The sequence below is a fragment of the Canis lupus genome, chromosome 3, assembly GCF_003254725.2.
Source record: "Canis lupus dingo isolate Sandy chromosome 3, ASM325472v2, whole genome shotgun sequence".
NCBI classification, from domain to species: Eukaryota; Metazoa; Chordata; class Mammalia; order Carnivora; family Canidae; genus Canis; species Canis lupus.
Genome location: NC_064245.1, coordinates 38348810 through 38369622, shown reverse-complemented (window position 1 = coordinate 38369622; position 20813 = coordinate 38348810). Strand labels below are relative to the sequence as shown.

The 20813-nt window shown below is 49.3% G+C and overlaps 1 protein-coding gene across 5 annotated transcripts in view; it reads right to left on the bottom strand.

The window, feature by feature from the left end:
• The window catches only part of APBA2 (amyloid beta precursor protein binding family A member 2), a 238826-nt gene that overhangs the window by 18111 nt on the left and 199902 nt on the right, over window positions 1-20813 (bottom strand). For 4 of the 5 annotated variants that reach the window (XM_025438064.3, XM_025438065.3, XM_035714580.2 and 1 more), the window contains 4 exons: window positions 20614-20650; window positions 6315-6460; window positions 5265-5300; window positions 2067-2153 (listed from right to left, as the gene is read on the bottom strand). In XM_025438064.3, coding sequence (XP_025293849.1) covers window positions 2067-2153; window positions 5265-5300; window positions 6315-6460; window positions 20614-20650 — 306 coding nt within the window. The remainder of the gene's footprint in view (window positions 1-2066; window positions 2154-5264; window positions 5301-6314; window positions 6461-20613; window positions 20651-20813) is intronic. The other variant, XM_049108390.1, reaches the window with a different exon arrangement.

Below are 20813 nucleotides of genomic sequence, written 5' to 3'. Positions count from 1 at the left end.
TACAGCACCCTCCCACTTCTCAGAGGCACATGTCAGAGTGGAAGGAAGACAGGAACACTGGCAGGTGGTGACACCCGTCCCCACCTGATCAGAGACAGTCTGTAGCTCTGGAGAAGGGTCCCTTCCCTGCAAGGCATGTGCTTCTCCCTAGCAGATGAGGAAGGCTTCGAGGCCAACTGTTTCCACAGATGGGTTCTTCTGGGATCCCAAGCAGCATGGGCCCTGGTCAGGGGACACTGAGGCAGCTCCCCTGACTGATCGATGGGCCTCTGGAGCTATTCAATTCCCTCGGCTCCTGGCAGGTCCATTACCCTTGAAGGCTTTTGTTGTCTGACAGGAATCTCCACTGAGTGTCTTGCCTATGACCCCTACCTAACAAGGCTGCATACAAAGGCTCTGAGAAACTAATCAGCTGGTCTTTTATGCCTTTGTGCCTTTTCCACAAAAGAAAATTGGCTGCTGCTGCAACCTCTGAAGCCCCCTTTCTTTATCACAGAATCCATTTTTACAGCAGGTATTATTCCTTGTCTGTCCTCCAGGAGTTGATCTGTTTTCTGGCCAAGGCTATGGGGGTGGTTTCCAACCACAAGAGCCACTTTTCAGGAAGGGGACTTGGAAGAGAACTGTCAAGGGCAGCTTTTCGGCATTTCCTGATTTCTGGCCACATGACCAGGGCAGAGCCACCTTCCTCACAGATACAAGGAGGAACTCTGGGCTTCTTAAAATACATATGCTGTCTAGTTCTCTTCATTGCAAGGGTCCAGGACCTATGACCACCCCCTGCAACAGTGAGCATGGCCAGCACCCAGGTCTATTTCTGTAATACCATTTCCCACTAAAGGGAACTGTGTGTGCCTCCTCGAAGTAACAGGTAATTCGAGGTCTGGGGCAGGAGCAGCCTAAGGAGAGCTCAGAACACCTCACCACTTCAGAAAGCAAGGACATGATCAAAGACTAAGGGGAAGATGTCAAAATCACACAGGACACAGATTAAAGGTCTCTGGCCGAATCAAAAAGAATAATGAGGATAATGATTAAAGCACAAGCTTAAAAAAAATCTACCAGTCCACAGTGAAAAGAAAGAGAAAGAAACAAAAGGTCTTCTGTGTGGGGAAAGATCTGATCATAAAAGTGGAGAGCGTGGCCAAAGTAGAAAATCAGCATTCTGCACTTCCAATGCTGGAACTAACTCAAGCAAGACACTCACTGGGTGCTGAAACCTGCAGGCAAAGCAGGTGCTGGGGAACAGGGTATCCACACATCTGGAGTGTCACCATACAAAATGACTGGCTGATGACAAAGAAGCAAAGGGGTCATTCCCCGGGCATCTGGTGGCCCTCAAACAGCCCATAGGGGGGTCTAGTCCCAGGGTGAGTGGGGCTTCCCTCTCACTCAGCAAACCTCCAGCACACGGCACTGCCTGAGGTCTTCCCAATTCCTCCTTCCATCTGCCCCGTACCCTTGACCTCTGCCCTCTTTCTCCTCAGCTTCAGGCCTTTATATCTTGCATGGTTCACTTGCTCCTCACAATCTGTCTTCTCCACCAGCAGCAGATTAAGGCCCAGGAGAAATGAGCAGAAGCTGGACACATGGCACATGGTTTACAGGTAGAAAATCTTAAGACAGCATCCCCTGCCACCCCGCTGGAGCACCACCCACTCAGAGGGCCCAGAGCTCACACAGGATTTCCACCCTCCCGTTCCATCCCCCAGGCCTGGCATGCAGAGGTTTCAGGAAGGCCCTCCTAGAATCCTGATGGTGAGCACACACACAGCTTCTAACTCCCTGTTTTCTTTCCCTGTCATTTTGCCTACTTAATCTCAGCTGAAACAGACCTATACCACATCCTTGTCTCTTCCCAGCCTGGTGCTCCTCAGCTCCCTGCAGCTTGCTCAACTCATCCAAGACTCAGGGTCCGGAGCAACCATCCTTGGGGAGGACAGCCGTTCAGCTCATCCCAGAGGGAAAGTTCTCCTGCAGCCAGACCTTGTTCTCCTCTGGTCCCCGAGGAGGGAAGCTAGGGGTTGAATTACCTGATTTTAAACAATGGTCTTTAAAACACTTACCTGTGTGTCCGCATTTAAGACCTTGATCCTCTGGGTGGAGATGAAGAGATCCACCTCAGTCAGGGTCTGGGCATCCCCCTCCGAATTCTAAGAAAAGACAGTGGATACTGTCACAAATAAAAAAAAAAACTAATTTGAACAAAGGCCTGACAATTTTACTAATGACCCTGAGTGCCCCTAGAGGGAAATGCTACTCTAGCTTGGAGCAGCCAAGGGAAATCTAAATTGCATGCCGTCTTCCAGCGCAATCTGTAGCGAAGTGAGTTCTAAAGGCAGTTTGCACAGGGCGTGAAGAAGGAGGGAGGAGACAGCTTCCGGAAGCCTGAGCATGGAGGGGGGCTGGACACCTGGGGTCTTGGGTCCCAGCATCCAAAGCGCACCCCCTCCATTCCCTAAAAAGTAGGCCTGCCTGCCAACCCTTATCAAACTCGGCAAAGGCAGTCTGTGTACTCGGGCTACATACGTTCCTCGGATTTGGGATTCCAAATATCCCCAGGAAATGCAGAAGAAATTTTCAAAGGAGTTGGATTAGATTGTCAGCATCCTCTTCTGATTTAAATAGTCCCAGTTATGTCAACCCCCAGCAGGCTTAATGCTGATCTTCCAAAAACCGGTAAGGGAAGCAAGACCTCAACTGGACTCAGTGCTGCCCTCCTAGCAACGCAGGAGAAACCAGAAGCTGTGACACAAACACCCCTGTTTTGTCAGATCTTGGAGTATGTTTGTCATATGGCCATTACTTATGTGTACATGGAATGTTCTAGAAGCTGAGTGAACTATTTATTCAGGGTTTGCTCTAAACCAGGACAGTCTTTCATTGGTTTTTATATCAATGGGAATCCTAATTACTACTGCACAGTGGCAATGAAATACAAATTCTTTCGGCTTAGCCACTGGGGTAAGTAATTCTTTATGGTCACTGGGAGCCTACAGAGGCATATCTTCCACTTCAAAAGAGCAGAAACTGTGATTTAATTCCTCACTAAAAAATCGAAAATCCCTCTGCTGAAAACTCCTCAAGAAACTGGGAGTTGCAGAGAGCCATTGTATAATATTGATAAATTTGGATTTTAGACCAGTGTTCAGGGGAAAAGGTCTTCTGGGCTTTCAGCCCACCATGAGGTGACACTGCCTTTAACTGATCTTAAAGAGAAGAGAGTTCCAAACAATCCACTTGAAAATAGTTCCGCAGGGATGTGGAAGAACTACTTTTTCTGATTTGAGAAACCAGGTTATATTCTATGTCCACATGCTTTTAAATGGTACATATTATGGGACTGTTCCTCAAACCCCTCTTGCTGAAAAAAGTAGATTGGGCCAGAAGCAAAAAAGAAAAGAGAAAGAAAAGAAAGAAAAGAAAAGAAAAGAAAAGAAAAGAAAAGAAAAGAAAAGAAAAGAAAAGAAAAGAAAAGAAAAGAAAAAAGGAAAGAGAAGAGAAAAGAAAAAAAAGAAAAGAAAAGAGAAAAGAAAAAAGAGAAGGAAGGAAGGAAGGAAGGAAGTTAGTTGCAGGTGGACTTGGTTTTAGTGACAATTTTTGGAGGACATTTGAGTGCTGTACACTTGCTTGGAGAAGAGGGACAAATGTGGAGCTGAATGAGTTCAAACCAAGGATGAATGGATGAAGCCAAAACCTGGTCATTAACAGGAAACAGCAAAGCTTGCCCCGTCATCCTCTCTGCTGGAAGAAAGTGAGAGTGCCAATAGCAGGAATCCAACAGAGGGCCACCAGACAACAGGGTGGGCATGTTGTGGATGCGGGGGGGTGGGGTGGTGGCCATGAGCCCATAGCCACCAGTGGGTTAGCTATGCGGGGGATGCTGCTGACTCCTGGTCCCAGGCTCATGAAGCACTGTCCTATCAGGACCCGCCTGGCCAAGTGTGAACAGACCAGGAAAGGGGCCCTCCGCAATGATCCTGGACATTTCCCTGCCTGAAGGGAAGAATAACTCTCTACAGATATAACTGGCAGGTGGCGGGATTCAGCAGGCTGCAGAGGCTGTTTTGAGCTGAATCCTCCTGCTCCCAGCCCCCTTGGGCTCTTTGGATGGCAACCCTGGAGGACCAGGCTGCCATGGACGACAGAGCCTTGCTATAGCTGCGTAGAGCTTGTGCAGCCCAGGGGTACGCTGGGCAAACTGCAGGCAAGGGGGCCCTCTCCCTTACAGGGAAGCACAGCCTCACTACAGGTCTGCAAAGCCAGGCCCATCTACACTGCCTGGAGGCACCCAGCAGAAAGCCGTTAGGGTAGAGGGAGTTGGGTGAGTTCCTCCGTCTCCGCCAGCTCAAGGAATCCAAGGAGAAAGCACTGGGCAAAGAGCAACTGTCACAGGGAGTGCAGTCTCACTGCAAGAGAAAGGGAGCGCCCAGATGGGCTTCTCTGGCCACGCAGCCAGAAAATGGTGTTCTAGGAGAGGAATGGAAGATTAAATCTCTTGCTGTTTAAGCACCAAGCCTGCACGAAATCAGTCCCTTCCAACCACCAAGCATTTGAGGTTTTCTGTATCGGGAAGACCTGGCATTTACAAAATGACCAGGTTTACAAACAAATGACTGGAGGTCAACTTGATTTTTTTTTTTTTTTAAGTTGGTTCCTGCTCCAGAAACTCTTCCCCCACCCCTTTTTTTAAGTACACTCCACGTTGGGCGTGGAGCCCAATTTGAGGCCAGAACTAGGAACCTGAGATCAAGACCCGAACTGGAATCAAGAGTCGGATGCCTAACCAAATGCACCACCCAGATGCCCCGCAGCAACTCTTCCCAGTGGGGAACGCATCCCATGGGCAAACTGACCTTCTTCTCATCCTGATTTAGTAAATCAGCTTAACAAGTCTTTAAATATCAGAACAATTTAATGAACTTTGTGCAGGAGGCCTAAGCAATAATGCGTCACATGGTCGTATCAAATGCCACATGTAGAAACGTCTGCATGAAACTAACATCGAGGCATTAACCACGTTCTAGCACAGGAGAGACTACCCAAGAGACTTATAAAAAGGGCAATGATGAGGCTCTTCTGTAAGTGGGCGGTTAAAAGTTTAAAAAAAAAAAAGCATCTGCGGTTTCGTTCAAAAGCCTACTATATATCTGCCAACGGAAGAGGAAAAAGCTGTTTGCCACGTGATGTGTGCTCCCACCAACAGGACCATCCCCCAGACTGCACGGGACAGAAACACAGGCAAACCCCTCAGCCCCACACACCGCTTTTTTCTTGATTTTAGCAGCCTTTTGCATCCTCTGAGCCGCATGTAAGAGAAGAGAAAAACAGATAAAAGAAGAAAGAAAGGAAAAGAAGGTAGGGCAGCCACATTATTTCGGTCTTGTTGCCAATACCCCAGTCCTATGGCCTGGCCCTTAGAGGAAGCTCCCCCGCCCAGAGGCAGGACAGGTGGGTGGTCGTCACTTCAGGGAGCGCTCACGCTGGCCACGAGAAGCCTCAGCACCTGTCCGCTGAGCGCTGCACATCACCAACAACCGTCCAGATCCATGAGGGCAACACCGGGGATAAAAGACGCTGCCCGCAGAGGATCAGGACTGGGGTCTGGGGCAGGAGGGCCCAGGGCTCTGCACTTCTCTTCCCCTGTCCACCATAGGCTCATGCCCAGGCCCCTGCACCTCCATAAAGAAGGTCAGTGCATGGTAAGAACACTGGTGAGACCCCTGATGTGGTTTCTCACCCCACGGGGGCTTGCAGCATCTACAGACCCCGTCCTGCCCAGAGGGGGCACCTCCTCGGACCACCACGCCCTTCCCTCCCCACCCCATTAGTTTTGCTGACTTGGCTTATCCACCCCCTGCCCAGATGCACCCACCTTTCACAACCAGGCGACTCAGGATGTACCCAGAGCCGCATGTATGGCAGAGTTTTCCTCGAGGTCATGAATTCAAATGACATGAGATTTCTTTGTTTCCACTTTCTGAGAGCACCGTGGTGCCAACGATACACATATCATCAAAATGTGCCTGGGGAATGCATCCCAACATGTTTTATGAGTGGAATGCTGTGGAACAGTCATCCTTTAAAAACTGTTTCCAGGGGCCGAGTGGTGTTTCCTCATGAAGGAGCCAGCTGCATCTGCCCCCCAGCCCTGCCACGGCATTTCTTCCAGACAAGCCAATGCTGCCCTTGGCCTCGCCAGACACCCCAGGCCTTCCTGCTCTGTGTGGAGGGCTTTGGGGTCCCTCTCTCCCACTCCAGCATCCCGCCACCCCCAACAAAGTGAACCAGGGCTCCACTGAGCCCACCAGTACCTTGACCCGGCTGACGGCCTCCTGTGCCTGCATCATTCTGATGTTTTTGGAAGGGTTACGTTCCGAGAGCAGCTGCGTGGACCCCAGATAGTTGGCAGCAAAGATGATCCCATCAATGAGGTCTTCTGGTTCACAGGGCCCTGGAACTAAAGAGGGCACAGTTGGGATCTTCCCAGAGGACAAAGGAACACGGCCTCAGGGGAACGTAAGACGAGGGCTGACCCACCGCCCACCTGCAGCCTGCAGAGGGAGGCCGGTCTGCTTCCCTCCTTGCTGCACGGCAGTGCATGGTGCAAGTACCTACACAAAACCAACATCCAGGCCAGAAAAGTCCACATGCATGGCTCAGGAGGACACCTCCTGGACCTCGGGCAGCTGTCACTTGGGGCACCTCAGTCTCCAAGGTGACAACCATGTGTTGCAACCCCAGGGATGCACTTTCCCAAACTAGGCACCAGTCCCATGCCGCCCCAGAGCCCTCCAAACTCAGGACCCGCTACACTCCAGTTCTTCTGGGGCCTCTTCCTCCACTGCTCTGCTGCAGGGGTCTGGTCCCATCACACACCTAGGTGGGGTCCCCCCTCCATCCCACACACCTCCACCTGCTGCCTCTAGATCAGTGCTGTTGATGGGACTCTCTGCCAGAATATAGAATGTTCTATCTTGGTGCCGTTTAATAGGGGAACCACTAGCCACATGTGGTTTTTGAGTGCTTGAACTGTGGCTCTCGCAAGAGGAAATGAGTTTTTAAATCTTATGAAATCAAATTAATCTACATGGAAATAGTCGCACATGGCTAGTGGCTCCTGGCCTGGGCAGGCAGCAGTAGGGAAGATGAGCGAATCTTTTCTGCGAGGGGCTAGATGGAAAATCTCTTGGGCTTTGGGTCTGTGTGCAATTAGTCACCTCTGCATCCACAGGACAAGAGCAGGCACAAGCAATCTGTTCTATGAGTAGGCACCACTGTGCTCCAGTAAAACTTTATACACGAAACTGGGTGGCTGGAGAATTTGGGCCAGGGTCCATCATCGGTAACCTGTGGACCATCACTCGGCCTTCCTCTGAGACCCACCACCTCCCCCACCATGTCACTGCTTCTTCCCTCTCCCGGCCCACCTCTGGCCAGACCCTCCGTCTGAGAGACCTTGGCTCAGGCTCTCAGGCTCCTCCTCTGTCCAGTGTCCACAGGGCTAATGGTCCTGTGGCTCCCTGGTCCCCACGGCCAGCTGTCTCCTCCTGTCCCTCCCCCCAGCCAGATGTTCTATATTCTCACCTCTGACTCATTCTGCTTCTAAAAGCATCAACTTGCCTAGCTTGGATGCTGCTGTCTACCAGTTCCATAACATGAGCCCAGCACCCTCAACTCCCTGCCCCATGCCCTACCTGTCAGCCCCAGGGAAGTGATGCAACACCAACCACCTGTTACCAGGTACCTGCAGCTAGAAAGAGCTGGAGTCACCCAACAAGGCAGGTTGATTCCATTACAAATTCATGGGCCAGGATGTCCTCAAAACTTGTTGGCCACCCTGAAAGGTTCTTCTGAGAGGTGCCCCCTCTCCCTCTGTGCAAGCACCATGTCATATTTTTCCTCATTTTCTTGAACTTCCAGCTGCCCCTCCCTTGGCTGTACCTGCAGAGCATCACCTTCACACCCCATGTGGCAGGTGTCTGTCTGAGCAGGCCTCCATCCTACTGTTCTGTGCAGTGGTGGGTCCCCCCTAGGGACCAAGGATCACCTGCTATCCCATTCCTCTCTGGACCAAGTCCTATCAGTTAGGTCTTCCCATGGCTTTAAAATATCCTCCAGCATCTCCAGGCAGGTTCAAAACCCTCCTTCACCACATCCCTGACTCCAGTGGGGCCCCCTCCCTCCTCCTTCCAGAAGGCAAATGTCCAGAATGAACTGCCTATTTGGCTGGCACCCCTTCCCCAGCACATCCCCACCTCGCTGTTAGCTCCCTGCTCCCATGCCGCCAATGATAACACCATGTGTTATCACCTCAGTGCCCTCATGTCCATGGTGCCTGGTGGTCACCGGGTCACCATGGCCCCCCCTTCCTGAGATACATCTTCCTAGCTGGTCAGTCACTCGGTCTCTTCCTCCCTCTCTGGCTGTTCCTTCTTGGTTCCCTGCAGGCTTGGCCTCCCCTACGGGGCCACTGAATGCTCACAATCTGGGAACTTGGTGCTGGTGATGGGTACTTAGTTCTCTGAACCCCAAACCCACATACTCAACAGCCCAAAGCAAAGCCTGGATCCTCCTCCACCTCAATCTGGGCACTGAAGCTGGCTCCTCATCTCAGACACCACCACCTTCCCAGCTACACAGGTCTTCACCCCCGAATCCAACCCATCCCCAAGTGCTGTCCACTTTGCTACCACAACAATCCTGTGTCTACCTTCCTCAGGTTCAGCCACCACACTCTCACTCCACCCTGGACATGAGGACAGCCTTCAATTGGCCCATGTGAGCTGCAACAGACTGTTCATGTTCCTCCTAAAGTCCTGTGTCAAAGCTCTAACCCCCACTGCGATGGTATGAGACGTATGACCTCTGGGAGGTGATCTGGGAGGCCGGGAGGGTGGGACTCTCAGGAATGGGATCAGTGCCCTTACAGCAGGGACCCTCTGCCTGCTTATAGCAGGCACCCCCTGCCTGCTTCCTGCCACATGTGGACACAGAGAGAAGGCCGTCTGTAACCCCGAGGGGGGCTGTCACCGGAATCCAACCATGTGGGTGCCCCGGCCTGGGACTCTGTCCTCCACAAGTATGAGAAATAACTGTATGTTGTTTATCAACTCCCCAGTCTCTGGTGCTTTGTTACAGCGGCTGGACTAAGACGGGAATCTTCTACCCACAGACCACTCCCCCTGCTGCCACGAGAGGGTCCTTCTAGATGGGAGATTTGATCTTTTTTCCTCCCCTGCTGCAAACTTCACGGGGCCTCTCATTCTCTCAGGACACAGCATCCCTGTTCAGTGGTATGTGTGTGAGGGCACAAGGAAAGTTTCGCTGGTCTCTGTCACCCACATCATCAGACCCCCCAAGCCTGGGCCCCTGGCTCTGGCCCACAGGCAGCTTGGGCACTGGGAGCCTAGTGAGTGGCCTGCAGTGAGCAGGCTGTCACCCCAAGAAGCGACCCCGCAGCTTCCCTGATGCCAGGCCGATGACACTAGATTCAGGGCAAGCCTCCTAAATGGCTCTCTGAAACCTTAGTTCTCTTCAAGCCACAGGAGTAAATGGCATGAGGGGAGGTGCCTAGAGGAAACCTGTGCATTAGGCTTTCACCGCAACCAAGTCCAGCTCTGTGGACTTGCTGTTAGAGCTCCAAAGCTGGTCCTAGTATGTGGCCACTGGCCTCAGCTGCCAGCCTCAAGACCCGTACCCAGGGGCACGCACATCAGACTCATGCACGGGGAACTACTCCTGTGTCTTTCTCACCTGCACCACAGCTCCCGCTAAAGCCAATTTTATAAAGTGCTTTAGAACAAGGCGAAATATTCTGACTTTGGAAAGGAATCTGTTAGTAATAACAGGCCCCGGCAGGTCCCAACTTAGGATGCCTCATGCCCTGCCCCACAGAACTGTGGGGGGCCTCCCATCATGAAACTGCTGCCCTGGAGACGCCCTCCCTTTCTCCCCACTGACCCTGGCAGCCTCCCCAGCAGCACTCAGAGGATGCACCCCTTCCTCCTGGGTGCTCCAGTGATTTACTCCAGGGATCTTGGATGATGCTTCTGGAAGCCTCTACCAAAGCCTCAGGGAACCACGGCCCAGGCCTCCTCTCTCGGCATACCAGCCCTGTCTGCAGAAGCCACTGATTCCCTCTCAGTGGATACCCTGGTGACCTCCACAGTCTGCTGGCAAAGTCTCTCCCCAAGCCTGAAGCCCCTCCCTCAGCCCCAACTCCGATATCTGTGTCTGGAGGAAAGAAGCATCTCCTGCTACAGAAGTGAGTGAAGGGGTCCTTTCGAGAGCCGTGGGTTGGGTCAGAGAGACATGAGAAAGCAGGGCCCCTTTCCTTTGGTAGCCACATTGAGCCTGTGTCTGAGGAGTGGACAGCTGCCCCTCCCCATGGTCTCCCCACCGCATCCATTTCTCTGGGAAAGCTCTTCCCACCCAGCTGACATTGCTGGGCCTGGGGGAGGTTGCCTGTGATAGCAGAGATGAAGTGCTCCATGGCCTCGGGGTAGGAGTCAGCAAAGGTCAAGGGGGGTTGGGTACAGGAATCCGAGAAGGGGGTCTGAGGGCCTGAGTGGGGAGCGAACTTTGGGCCTGAGGGCTGGGAGGGATGTGGGGGGGTGGGAGGCAGGGGTTGGGGCAAGGTACACTGGAGGGCCCATGGGGCACCCTAGCTTCCTGGCAGCTTTATAGGCTCACCCTTTCTGTGTTTAAGAGATACCCAAGAAAAGCACAAGAACCCCCAACACATGTTCAAATCAAGCATTTCTCATCCCATTATTAGGGCAAGTAGCCACATGGGCTCGTGCCTTCTCTCCTAGCACAGCCCACCCACATTCCTCTCGGGGTACCCACTCTGGCTTTGGTGGGAGAACCCTCCTGCCGCAGGTATCTGGGCAGTGGGACCTCAGGGCCAAGGTCCTCTGAGGGCTCCTCCCAGGCCCTCCCACCTCACCAAAGTCCATCAAGGGTCAACACGTCCTTGCTGCCCCAACACACACACATGAACCCATACACGAGCACACACACTCATGCATGCACACGTGATGTCTGCAAAACTTCTCACACAGGGGCCGTGGCTGTGGCTGTGACCCCCCAGGCCACACCTCCTAACTGCTCTGATGCACCTACTGGGGATTCCAGATGAAGTGCCCACCACGGCACCAGGGCCTGAACATACAATGAGGTGCCTTCTGCAGGCCGGCACTTTAAATTGCCAAGGTAATAAAGCACCTATATTACTACAGGCCCAAATACAAGAGAACGATGAGTCCTGCAGACAATGTTGAGATCTGAGGGGAAGGTGATCCCGGCAGTAGGTAGCCCGGCACCCTACATTCCCAGAGTGTGGCCCTGCCCTATGACCAGCTTCTTCACCCTCATGCGGGGAGCAACAGGGGAGCCCACCGCTGCAGGCAGGCCTCTCACAGAACCAAAGACAAGAAGTGCCACCCAGGAGAAAGGCCCCACTTCTGAGCCTGCAACTCCCCAGGGCTCTGACCCCAGGCCCACTCGCTCCAGAGCCCATGCATGATGCAGTAAGGCAGGGTCAGGGCTTCGCAGGGGACCAGGCACAGAGCAGAGCTCACCAAGTCATGCTGCCACGAGGAGTATTTCAATATTGCAACAAGAACTTGGGGGATCTGTGCGGGGCGGAGTGGGGAACCAACTGTCCCTCCCAATTCTATAGAGGGAAGGCACCCGCCCCTCCCCCTCCACCTGTCACTGTGGAGGGCCAGGCCACATCCTGAAGGCCGGAACAGCCATGGCAAGGATGGGGACTAAGGCAAGGGGGTGCCCTCTCTCAGAGAGTTGGGTCAACAAAGCAAACAAAAAAAACAAGGGCTTCTCAGACAATGCGAAATAGGAGGCAGGAAGCAAAACCCAGTGTGAGGTGACAGGGACGCAGTCCGGATCTGATGAGGAAGGGGAAGCCAAGGTGAACAGAGACCTGAATGACACAAAGGAAGATAGAGATACTTGAAAAGGAATGTGTTTTCTGGGGAGTTCTGTGAAAATAACAGCCTCACGGGGTCCCAGATGTATGAAGGGAGGCAGGAACAGCCTTCCGGGGTCAGACAGAGTCTGCCCAGGGATCCAGACACATGCCGAAGTCTAAGTCCTTCCACCTGCCCTGCTCAAAAAGGCTTTGTGCCCTTGGGACAGTCATCTCTCTCTGTCTGTCTGTCTCTTTCTCTCTTCCTCTCTCTCTCTCAGTCTCTCTCTCTCTCTTTCTGGCCTCAATTTACTCACCAGCAAAATGGGATGAGGGGGAACTCCTCTTAGGGGTTTTGCAAAGGTAAGAGTAAAAGGATGAGGTTCATAAATGCTAAAAGCATATAAAGTACAAGGCATAAGTTAATGAATTCTTAGCTTTTATTTGCATCTAACTCAAAGGACACATCATAGCACTTCACGGAGGCAGGGCCTCAGGCACCAGATGAGGGAGGCAGTGGCAGTGACAAGTGGCAGAGTCCAAGGCTGGCAGATGTGCTTACATGGCCTTGTGGGCATGCTGCATGACAGCACACTGAGGCTCAGAGGACAAAGGGATGCCACGGTCACACTGATATTAAGGGACAAAGTAGGACCAGACCAATTGTAGGCGGCCTCCGCCATCATCAACATGGGGAACCCCCTGGCTGCAGGTACAAAGTGGTGCAAGCCTCTTCCAAACCCTGTACCCAAAGGGGTAGTGGGAGGTGGCAGGTCATTTAAAACATCCAAAGCCGAAGTCATGTGAGGATGGAAGGAGTGACAGAAGATCTCAAGCAGCTCCTCTGTTCCTGGAATCATGTTCAGAGCCTGAGAAGCCTGCAGAGTCCCCAACCTCATCTGAGTGATTCTGCCTCAATGGACCTGGAGTGGGGTCTGGGAATGTGTACTACACACATCCCTCAGGTCACACTGAAGGGATGCTCACCTTTGGATGCTCACCTTGAGCACCTTGGACAGCTCGCCAGACCTTTCTAAAGTTCATATCCTGATCTCTAGCACACAAGCACTCCCCTCTTCCCTGCCATCTTAGAAGCAAAGTCCTCTGAGAGGTCAGAGGTCTTGCCAAGGGCAAGGCACCTGACTGCTCCTTCCATTTTCCTCTCTTGGTCCTTGCTCTGTAGGACCCCCTCCAGCTAGCCAGGGCTGGTATCACCAAAGGAGAGGAGGGGGGCGGGGGACGGCTGCAGAATGGGAAAGGGAGTGGAAGGAGGAATCTCTCCCTGTCCATCCATCAGCCGCCTTGGTGTGTGCACTGCAGATGCAATGGCACTTGTCACCGAGGCAAAGGCCCGTGTCACCCCCTGCCCCAGAGGGAAAGGGGACTGCCAATCACACCCTCCTCCCTGCCCCTCAGGGCATCTTACTAAAGTATGTCCATTTTTATTGTCTTATGCGATCTTCTCCTCCGGCCTCATCCTCTCCAGGGAGTGTAGTGCCAAGTGCCTGTCAATTACTGAGGGTCACCCCACAGCAGGACCCAAGCCACTGTCTTGCCTGCAGTGACCGTGAATGACCAGTAGATGGTGGCGCTGCATTCTGCAGGGAAGTCTGGGTGGTGCCAGCAGCCCACACCCACAGCAGCACCCAGGGCCAGGGCAGGGGCCAGGGTCCTCACGCCCTGTGTGTAGGCTGGAGTCGAACAGCATTCCGTGGAACCCATCCCTGAGAGTAGGAGTCAGGCCTTGCCTTTTGAACAGACTCCCACCTCTGAGGCCACTGTCCTTTGACTTTCCCCTTGCCAGTTCCCAGGATGACCTTGCACAGCTTGCCAGACTGTTTCAGCTTCCATCCCTGAGTTGATATATTAAAAGCTGGCTCCATCTCCCTCTCCTTGAGTGAGCCCCACCAAGTCTGGGGGAACAGACCCCCATGTGCAAAGGCCACCCCATCCTGGGCAGCGGGATCCAGCACCAGCACCCATGGACACCTGCTCCCTGGGAAGAGGCCAATGGAAGATTCAGGTCTTTGTTACAACTCCAAAAGACGCCCACCTCCACTGCCCATCTGCCAGAGGTTCTTGTCATTTCTGCCTTGGTCTTTTTTTCAAAAAGGAAACAATACAAAACGGTGCCTCCAGCATTCTGCCTGTCAGACCCACTCCCACTTGCACACTTATTATGAAGCAGAGAAGAGTAGCCCATGTGGGGAGGCAAGTATCACAGACAAAGCTCTCAACTCCAATCATGAAATGCAGAACCAAAAATCAAACAGCTTCATTACAATACAAAAGCAGCTCACCCTACATATCAGCATAAATTGTTCTTACTTGGCTCAACCCTTGAACTAACCCTATGCCAAGACCACCAGAGGGAGACAGAACGATAAAAGAAGAAAGAGAAGTTTAATGGCAATCCTACCTCCCCAAGAGACTGATTTCTCCTTTTTGTTTTCTTGTTGTGACATATATCATACAAACATAAGTGTATGCAGAATGAATCTGCATGGTTTGGACATGAAGAACAGGGTGCACCAACCTCCTTCCTCCTGGAGGAAGCCTCCATTTGAAACGTCTATTGGAGGGACACCTGGGTGACTTGGGGATGGGGATTCTGGGAGAGTCTAGATGCAAGAACCTGAGAGTCTTCCAAAGAAGCTCAGGAGGCAGGTGGGCTCAGAGGTCCTGATAAACTTCCTGTGACTACCAGGTAAAGCTGCAGACACAGAAGAATCAGCAGGGAGAGAGGGGGCTGAGTGGGGAGAGGTACCAGGACCCAGCTCTGCCGAGCTCCAGCACTCTGTTCCCTAGGGGGCATGCCCAGCTGTGCCTATGCTGGCAGGAGGAGAAAGGAGGCCTCGTGCTTCTGCAGAGGTGCACAGTGACCAGGAAGCCAGCAGTGACCTCGGAGAGGAGCTTCAGAGCACAGCAGGGCAGGAGCCAGCCAGAGGGTTGCAGAGTGTAGGGGAGATGTGCAGAATGATGCCACCATTACCAAAGAAGAAGAGGAAAGCAGAGTAGTGGCTATGGATACATGCAGGCTGGCACAGATGCACTCAGAAGCCAGCAGAGGGGAGAGTGGAAGACATCAAATTAGGTGAGGTTCAAAAGCACAGAGAGGGACCTAGTCTCAGCTGGAAGGAGGGTTCACAGCTCTGAGGGAACAGGACAGGGAGCAAGTGCTAGGAGCAGGCCAAGTGCCGAGGCCATGTGTCGGGCAAGCCACCGAAATTAGCGCAAGAGCTGGCCCAGGGGAGGTGTGGCAAGAGTGGGTGAGGAGGCAGGAGGAGATGAATCTCAGAGTTGTGAAATTAGACCTCAGATCAGACCTTCTACCCACAGACCTGGGGTGTGGTCTCACAGCTCTGGCATGGCTCCACCTGCCCTGAATACCATCCCTGCCACCTCGGCACCAGCCTGTGTCAGAGCCAGACACCCAACACTGCCGTGAGCTGAGCTATACCTCCAAGAAGCCTCCAAGAAGTTAAAGGTGATCCTATAAGAAAGGCTGATACAAAGGAGAAGACACTGTCTAGAAACCAGAGTCCTAGAACATTCACCAGGGAGAAGGCCTGCCTGGGGCTACAGGACAGGTTGGGTCATCACTGAAGGAAAGGATCTGAAAGTTCTACCATGTGGAACATTAGACACCCAACAAGCGAGATGAAGTCACTGGCTGCCAAGAGGAAGAGAAAGAGTCACGCAAGGTCAAAGTCAAGCTCCTTGCAGTGGACAGATGTGTCCAAGGCAGATCCTAAATATAAGTTTGTACCTGGGAGAATTTCATCCCAGTAAAAGCAGAATGAATATAAAAACTGGCCCAAAACAGGGAAAGGCACAGGCATAAAGCTGCTCACGGCAGCACTATTTATAAGACCCAAACCCTGGCAACCACCCAAATGTTCCCGCATAGGGGACATCCATCCTCACAATGGGCATCCAAACATCACAAAGTACCTCTAGGTACTGCCCTGCATTGCGTGGAACTCTGGCACAATCTCCAGGGTTTAGTGTGAAGTGTAAAAAGCAAGATGGACAAAAGGGTGTTAACTCATTAACATTCACCTAAGAAAGGGGAAGATTTAACTAAGATAATAAAAGTATGGAAAATGTTAAAACTGGTTATCACTAGAGGGAGGAAAGGATTTGGGAGGTGGGGTAATAGGGTGGGAAACTAGACACCTTGATATACACCTTGTTCTGTACACTTGACTTTAGAATCATGTGAGTATTTTCTATAATTATAAAACAAAACTCAATGAAAAAAGCAAATTCCTAAGGGGAAAAAATGCATCTAAATGTGTATGCAGTGGTGACATGGTAATGAAGAGAACTATTCTGAAAGATTTTAAGACAGTAATTTTACAGTACATCCCTCCTGGACTATTCTCTGAAGACCAAAGTCAATGCAAATGAATCTTGAATTGTATCTATAAACATATGTCCTTGGTGATGTTGGTCTTGTTATTCTGAGACTATTGTATGACTGATGAAATAAAACAAATGCAGAATGCTGTTGGTGTCCTTGAGACCAGGTATTTGGGGCATAGGAATAAAAACCCTATGGTCCCGACAATATGAATTCTGATCCATTTTATTTTAAAATCAGTTTGAACCATGACACAGTCTATCCTAAAAACATAGAGGATATTAGTTACCTATGTGCATGCATAGCAAATTATCCCAAAACTTAACAGCTTAAAACAACAAATATTTACTATCTTAGTTCCTGTGGGCAGAACGTTTCTGGCTCGGGGGCTCTCCTAGGGCTGCAGCCATTTAGAACAAGGGAGGTTCCATTTCCAAGTTCACTGATGAGGCTGTTAGCCAGAGTAAGAGAGGTCAATGGGACCTAGATTTCCCAACCGGGTTTCAAATGGAGGCTTCTGATATTTCATATACTAACATAAAGGTAAATTTAATGCGTGCCAAATAAAAATTCCAGTAGGAATTATTACTGTGTAACTAGAAAAACTAATTCTAAATGTTCTATGGAAAAATAAATACACAAGAGGACCTGGGGAAGTTCTGAACAGAAATAATGGTGACAGAAGGCAGAAATTAGCCTTGCAGGTAATAAAATGCACTATAAATCCCCAGTTAAATAAAGCCGCTTGGTCCTGGAACCTCAGTGAAGATCCAGAAACAAACCTAGGTATATATGCTAATTTGTTATATGATAAATGCAGCAGTTCATAAAAGTTCTAGAAGGAAAAACATAATGGTAAGAGTGCTGGGGTGCCAGGGTGGCTCAGTTGTTGAACATCAGACTCTTGATTTTGGTTCAGGTTGTGGGATCAAGTCCTGTGTAGCTCCATGCTCAGCACAGACTATGAAGTACTGGCTCTCTCTCTGCCTCTGCCCCTCCCTCCATTCCCATGCACACTTCCTCCCCCTGTCCCAAATAAATAGTCTTTTTTAAAAAGAGTGTCAAGGTCATACTAATCTCAAAAACTTAGTAATTTCAAAGGAAAAATATTAATATAGTGTATTCCATAAAATGTTCAGCAAAGTAAAAATATGGAGGGATTTCTGAGTGGCTCAAAGCAACTGGGCTGAGCAACTGACTCTTGATTTCAGCTCAGGTCATGATCTCAGAGCTGTGGGATCAAGATCCTTGTGGGGATCCGTGCTGAGCATGGAGCCTGCTTAAAATTCTTTCTCTCTCTCTCTTTCTCTCTCTCCTTCTGCCCCTTCCCCGTTCCCTGCTCATGCCCACTCTTGCACTCTCTGTCTAAAAAATAATAATAAAATAACATGCATTTTTTAAAAACATAAAAATATGGAGGCTCCTTAAAAGTTAAAAATGGAACCAGTCTACAACCCAATGATTGCAGTACCAGGTATTTATGGAAAGAATACAAAAATACTAATTCAATGGGATATACATACCCTAATGTTTATAGTAGCATTATCTACAATAGCCTAACTATGGAAGCAGCCCAAGTGTCCATCAACAGATGAAGGGATAAAGTAGAGGTGGTGTATATTTATGTATGTGTATATAGATGATATATATAATTGAATATTATTCAGCCATAAAAAATGAAATCTTGCCATTTGCAATGACATGGATGGAGCTAGAGAGTACATTGCTAAGTGAAATAAATCAGAGAAAGGCAAATACCATATGATTTCATTCATATGTGGAATTTAAGAAAAAAAAAACAGATTCAGCAAAGGGAAAAAGAGAGGTAAACCAAGAAACAGATTCTAAACTGTAGAGAACAAACTGATGGTTGCTAGAGGGGAAATGGGTGGGGGGATAGGGAAAATAGGTGATGGGGACAGGGAGGGCACATGTTATGATAAGCACCAGGTATTGTATGGAGGTGTTGAGTCACTATACTGTACACCTGAAATTAATATTACACTGTATGTTAACTGGAGTTTAAATTAAAACTGTAAAAAATGCAAAAATGTCAAAAGATGACGGTAGCTTGGAGAAAACTTTTACAATATAAATCAAAAGGCAAATTTCCTTTATATGTAAAGAACAGTGCAAATCGATAAGAAACACCAAAACTCCGAGAGAAGAGTGGGCAAAGGAAACAGACAATGCATAGGAAAATAAACACAAATGCCTATAAACATGTGAAACAGCATTTGGCTTCACTTCTGATGGAAGATATGTGTGTAAAATCAACAACACACCACTTTCCATCCATGAGCCTAGCTAAGATCAAACAGTTGGATGGCATACAGTGTTGGTGAAGCAGCACTCTCACACACAACTGAAGGTGGCGTACCCGTCTCCCTCTTGGGCTGTTTCTATCCAAGTCGGTGTGTTGCTGGCCTGTAACCCTGCTCTATCTAGGACCAGCTTCTGTGAAGGCACACACACATGAACACGGAAACACATCCATGAGGCTCCTTACTGCTGCACTGACTAGAAGCAATCAAGTAGTCCATAGGGGACTCACTAATACCCATCATATGGCCATGAACCTGAATCCCGGGGAGCCACTTAATAATTCAGTGGTCCTATAGTAAGCTTATCTCTAAGAGGTACCAAGAAATGAAAAAGCAAAGTGCACACCCACGTGTCTAAGTGTAATACCTATCTTAAGAAGAGGATCTATAGTTTTGTATATGTCCAAGAGATTTCTGGAAGGATTCATAAGAGACTTAAGAGTAGCTTCTATTGTAGAGAGGGCTTAGGGGTCTGGGATATACAGAGAGAAAAGTGTGAAAAGTACAGGGATGTGCAGATAGAGAAAGGATTTCCAGGGTAGAATAAATTTTTAATTATTATGGCCTCTGGCTTGTTCTAAGCACTGTTCAGAAATATCTTAACAAATCTCTACTGAATAAAGGTTTCTATTTTAACATTTGTCTAATCCCTATTCACGACTCCATTTGGACAAGATCAAACATTGTAAAAAAAAAAAAAAAAAAGGGAAAGTCATTTTGGTTTTCATAACCTCTCTTTAGAATGCTCTGGGTCTCCCTAGTCCCATGCATTTATCTAACTTACTCCAGTTCTCCTGCCAAAAGCACCCAGACCCACGCCCACCAGTCCCTTCAGGTGTGCCTGCTCTGTGCCTCAGGAGCCTGGCCCCTCTAACAAGCTGAAGAGGAAGAGATGTGAGTGGCCTTCAGTTTAGGAGTCTCATCTGAACAGGTTCACCCCAACTGTTCATTTTAAGAGATCGGATCATAAGTGTCCACTATGTGAAAAAAAAAACAGTAATCCAGTTTTAACCAGCACCACATGTCAAAAGCTGGGCAAAACCCATTTGAGCCTACTTGAGTTGGTTAAAATGGAATCAAGTTTATATGAACAGTATAACAATGATTCCAATAGTTTGAAACTGTTTTTAATCCAGTTTGAGCAACACTGAGCCAATATAATGTTGAACCCGCCAAAATGAGATTGAGCCAATCAATTCATTTTCAGCCAGTTTGAATGGGGTTAGCCTGGTTCAAACTAATCCCTTGAAAGGGAATTTGGGGGCCTTAGTTTACCAGATGTCATTTCTTTATTAAAAAAGAAAATCAGGGGTAGGAAAGGTTTTAAAATTATTTATCTCTGAAGATTGATTTACCTTACTCCCATAAATATTCATAAAAATTAATTACCAGCTTACTGAAATAATTAATAAAATTCACACATTTTATTGTAACTCTAGCAAGAGCAGGAAACACCCTTTGGCTGAAGAAAGATCCTATGGTGTTGTTGGAGGACCTCAGAAAGGAGTGGCCCAAGGTTCTCTGAAGCCATCCAGACAATCCAAAATTGACTCAACGCTGAATGCTTAAATCCAGTATTACCCCCCTCAAAAAAAGACAGGAGAATGGAGGGAAATGAAGAGTCTGATAAAGGAGTAACAGGCTGAATTTGGATGCAATTATATCCAACCTATTCAAAATTATTAGATCATAATGACCAGCTCAAAGTGAGCTGCATGACACATTTCAATCTATTAAATTCAACAAACAGTGTCACAGGGGAGGCCATTAGGGATGGCCTACAGTTCCCTAATCAATGGAACCACGCCCCTGTAAATATGGGCTTACAAAGTGCACAAACAACCAAATGCCTGAGCACCTTTGCTTGTTTTTACCTTGAAGGTGTGCTTTCTACACAAGCTTTTTTACAGGAGGAAACCAAAAGTAAAAATACCATTTGCTTTGAGATAAAAATGCAACTGTTCTCTAAGAGAAAATTCAAGGTCACTTACCAGCCACAAAACTTGGAAATGATGCCACCTTCTTTGTCTGTTAGGAAATATGAAAAAAAGAAAGAAAAGAAAAGAAACACATGACAGTTCTAAGTAGATGGTCTGAAAGATCTAGGCTATGATGAGTACCATGTATGAAAAGCTAACCCCCAATGAGCATCTGATGTTTCCAAAAAGTCAGCTTCATAAAGCAAACCAAC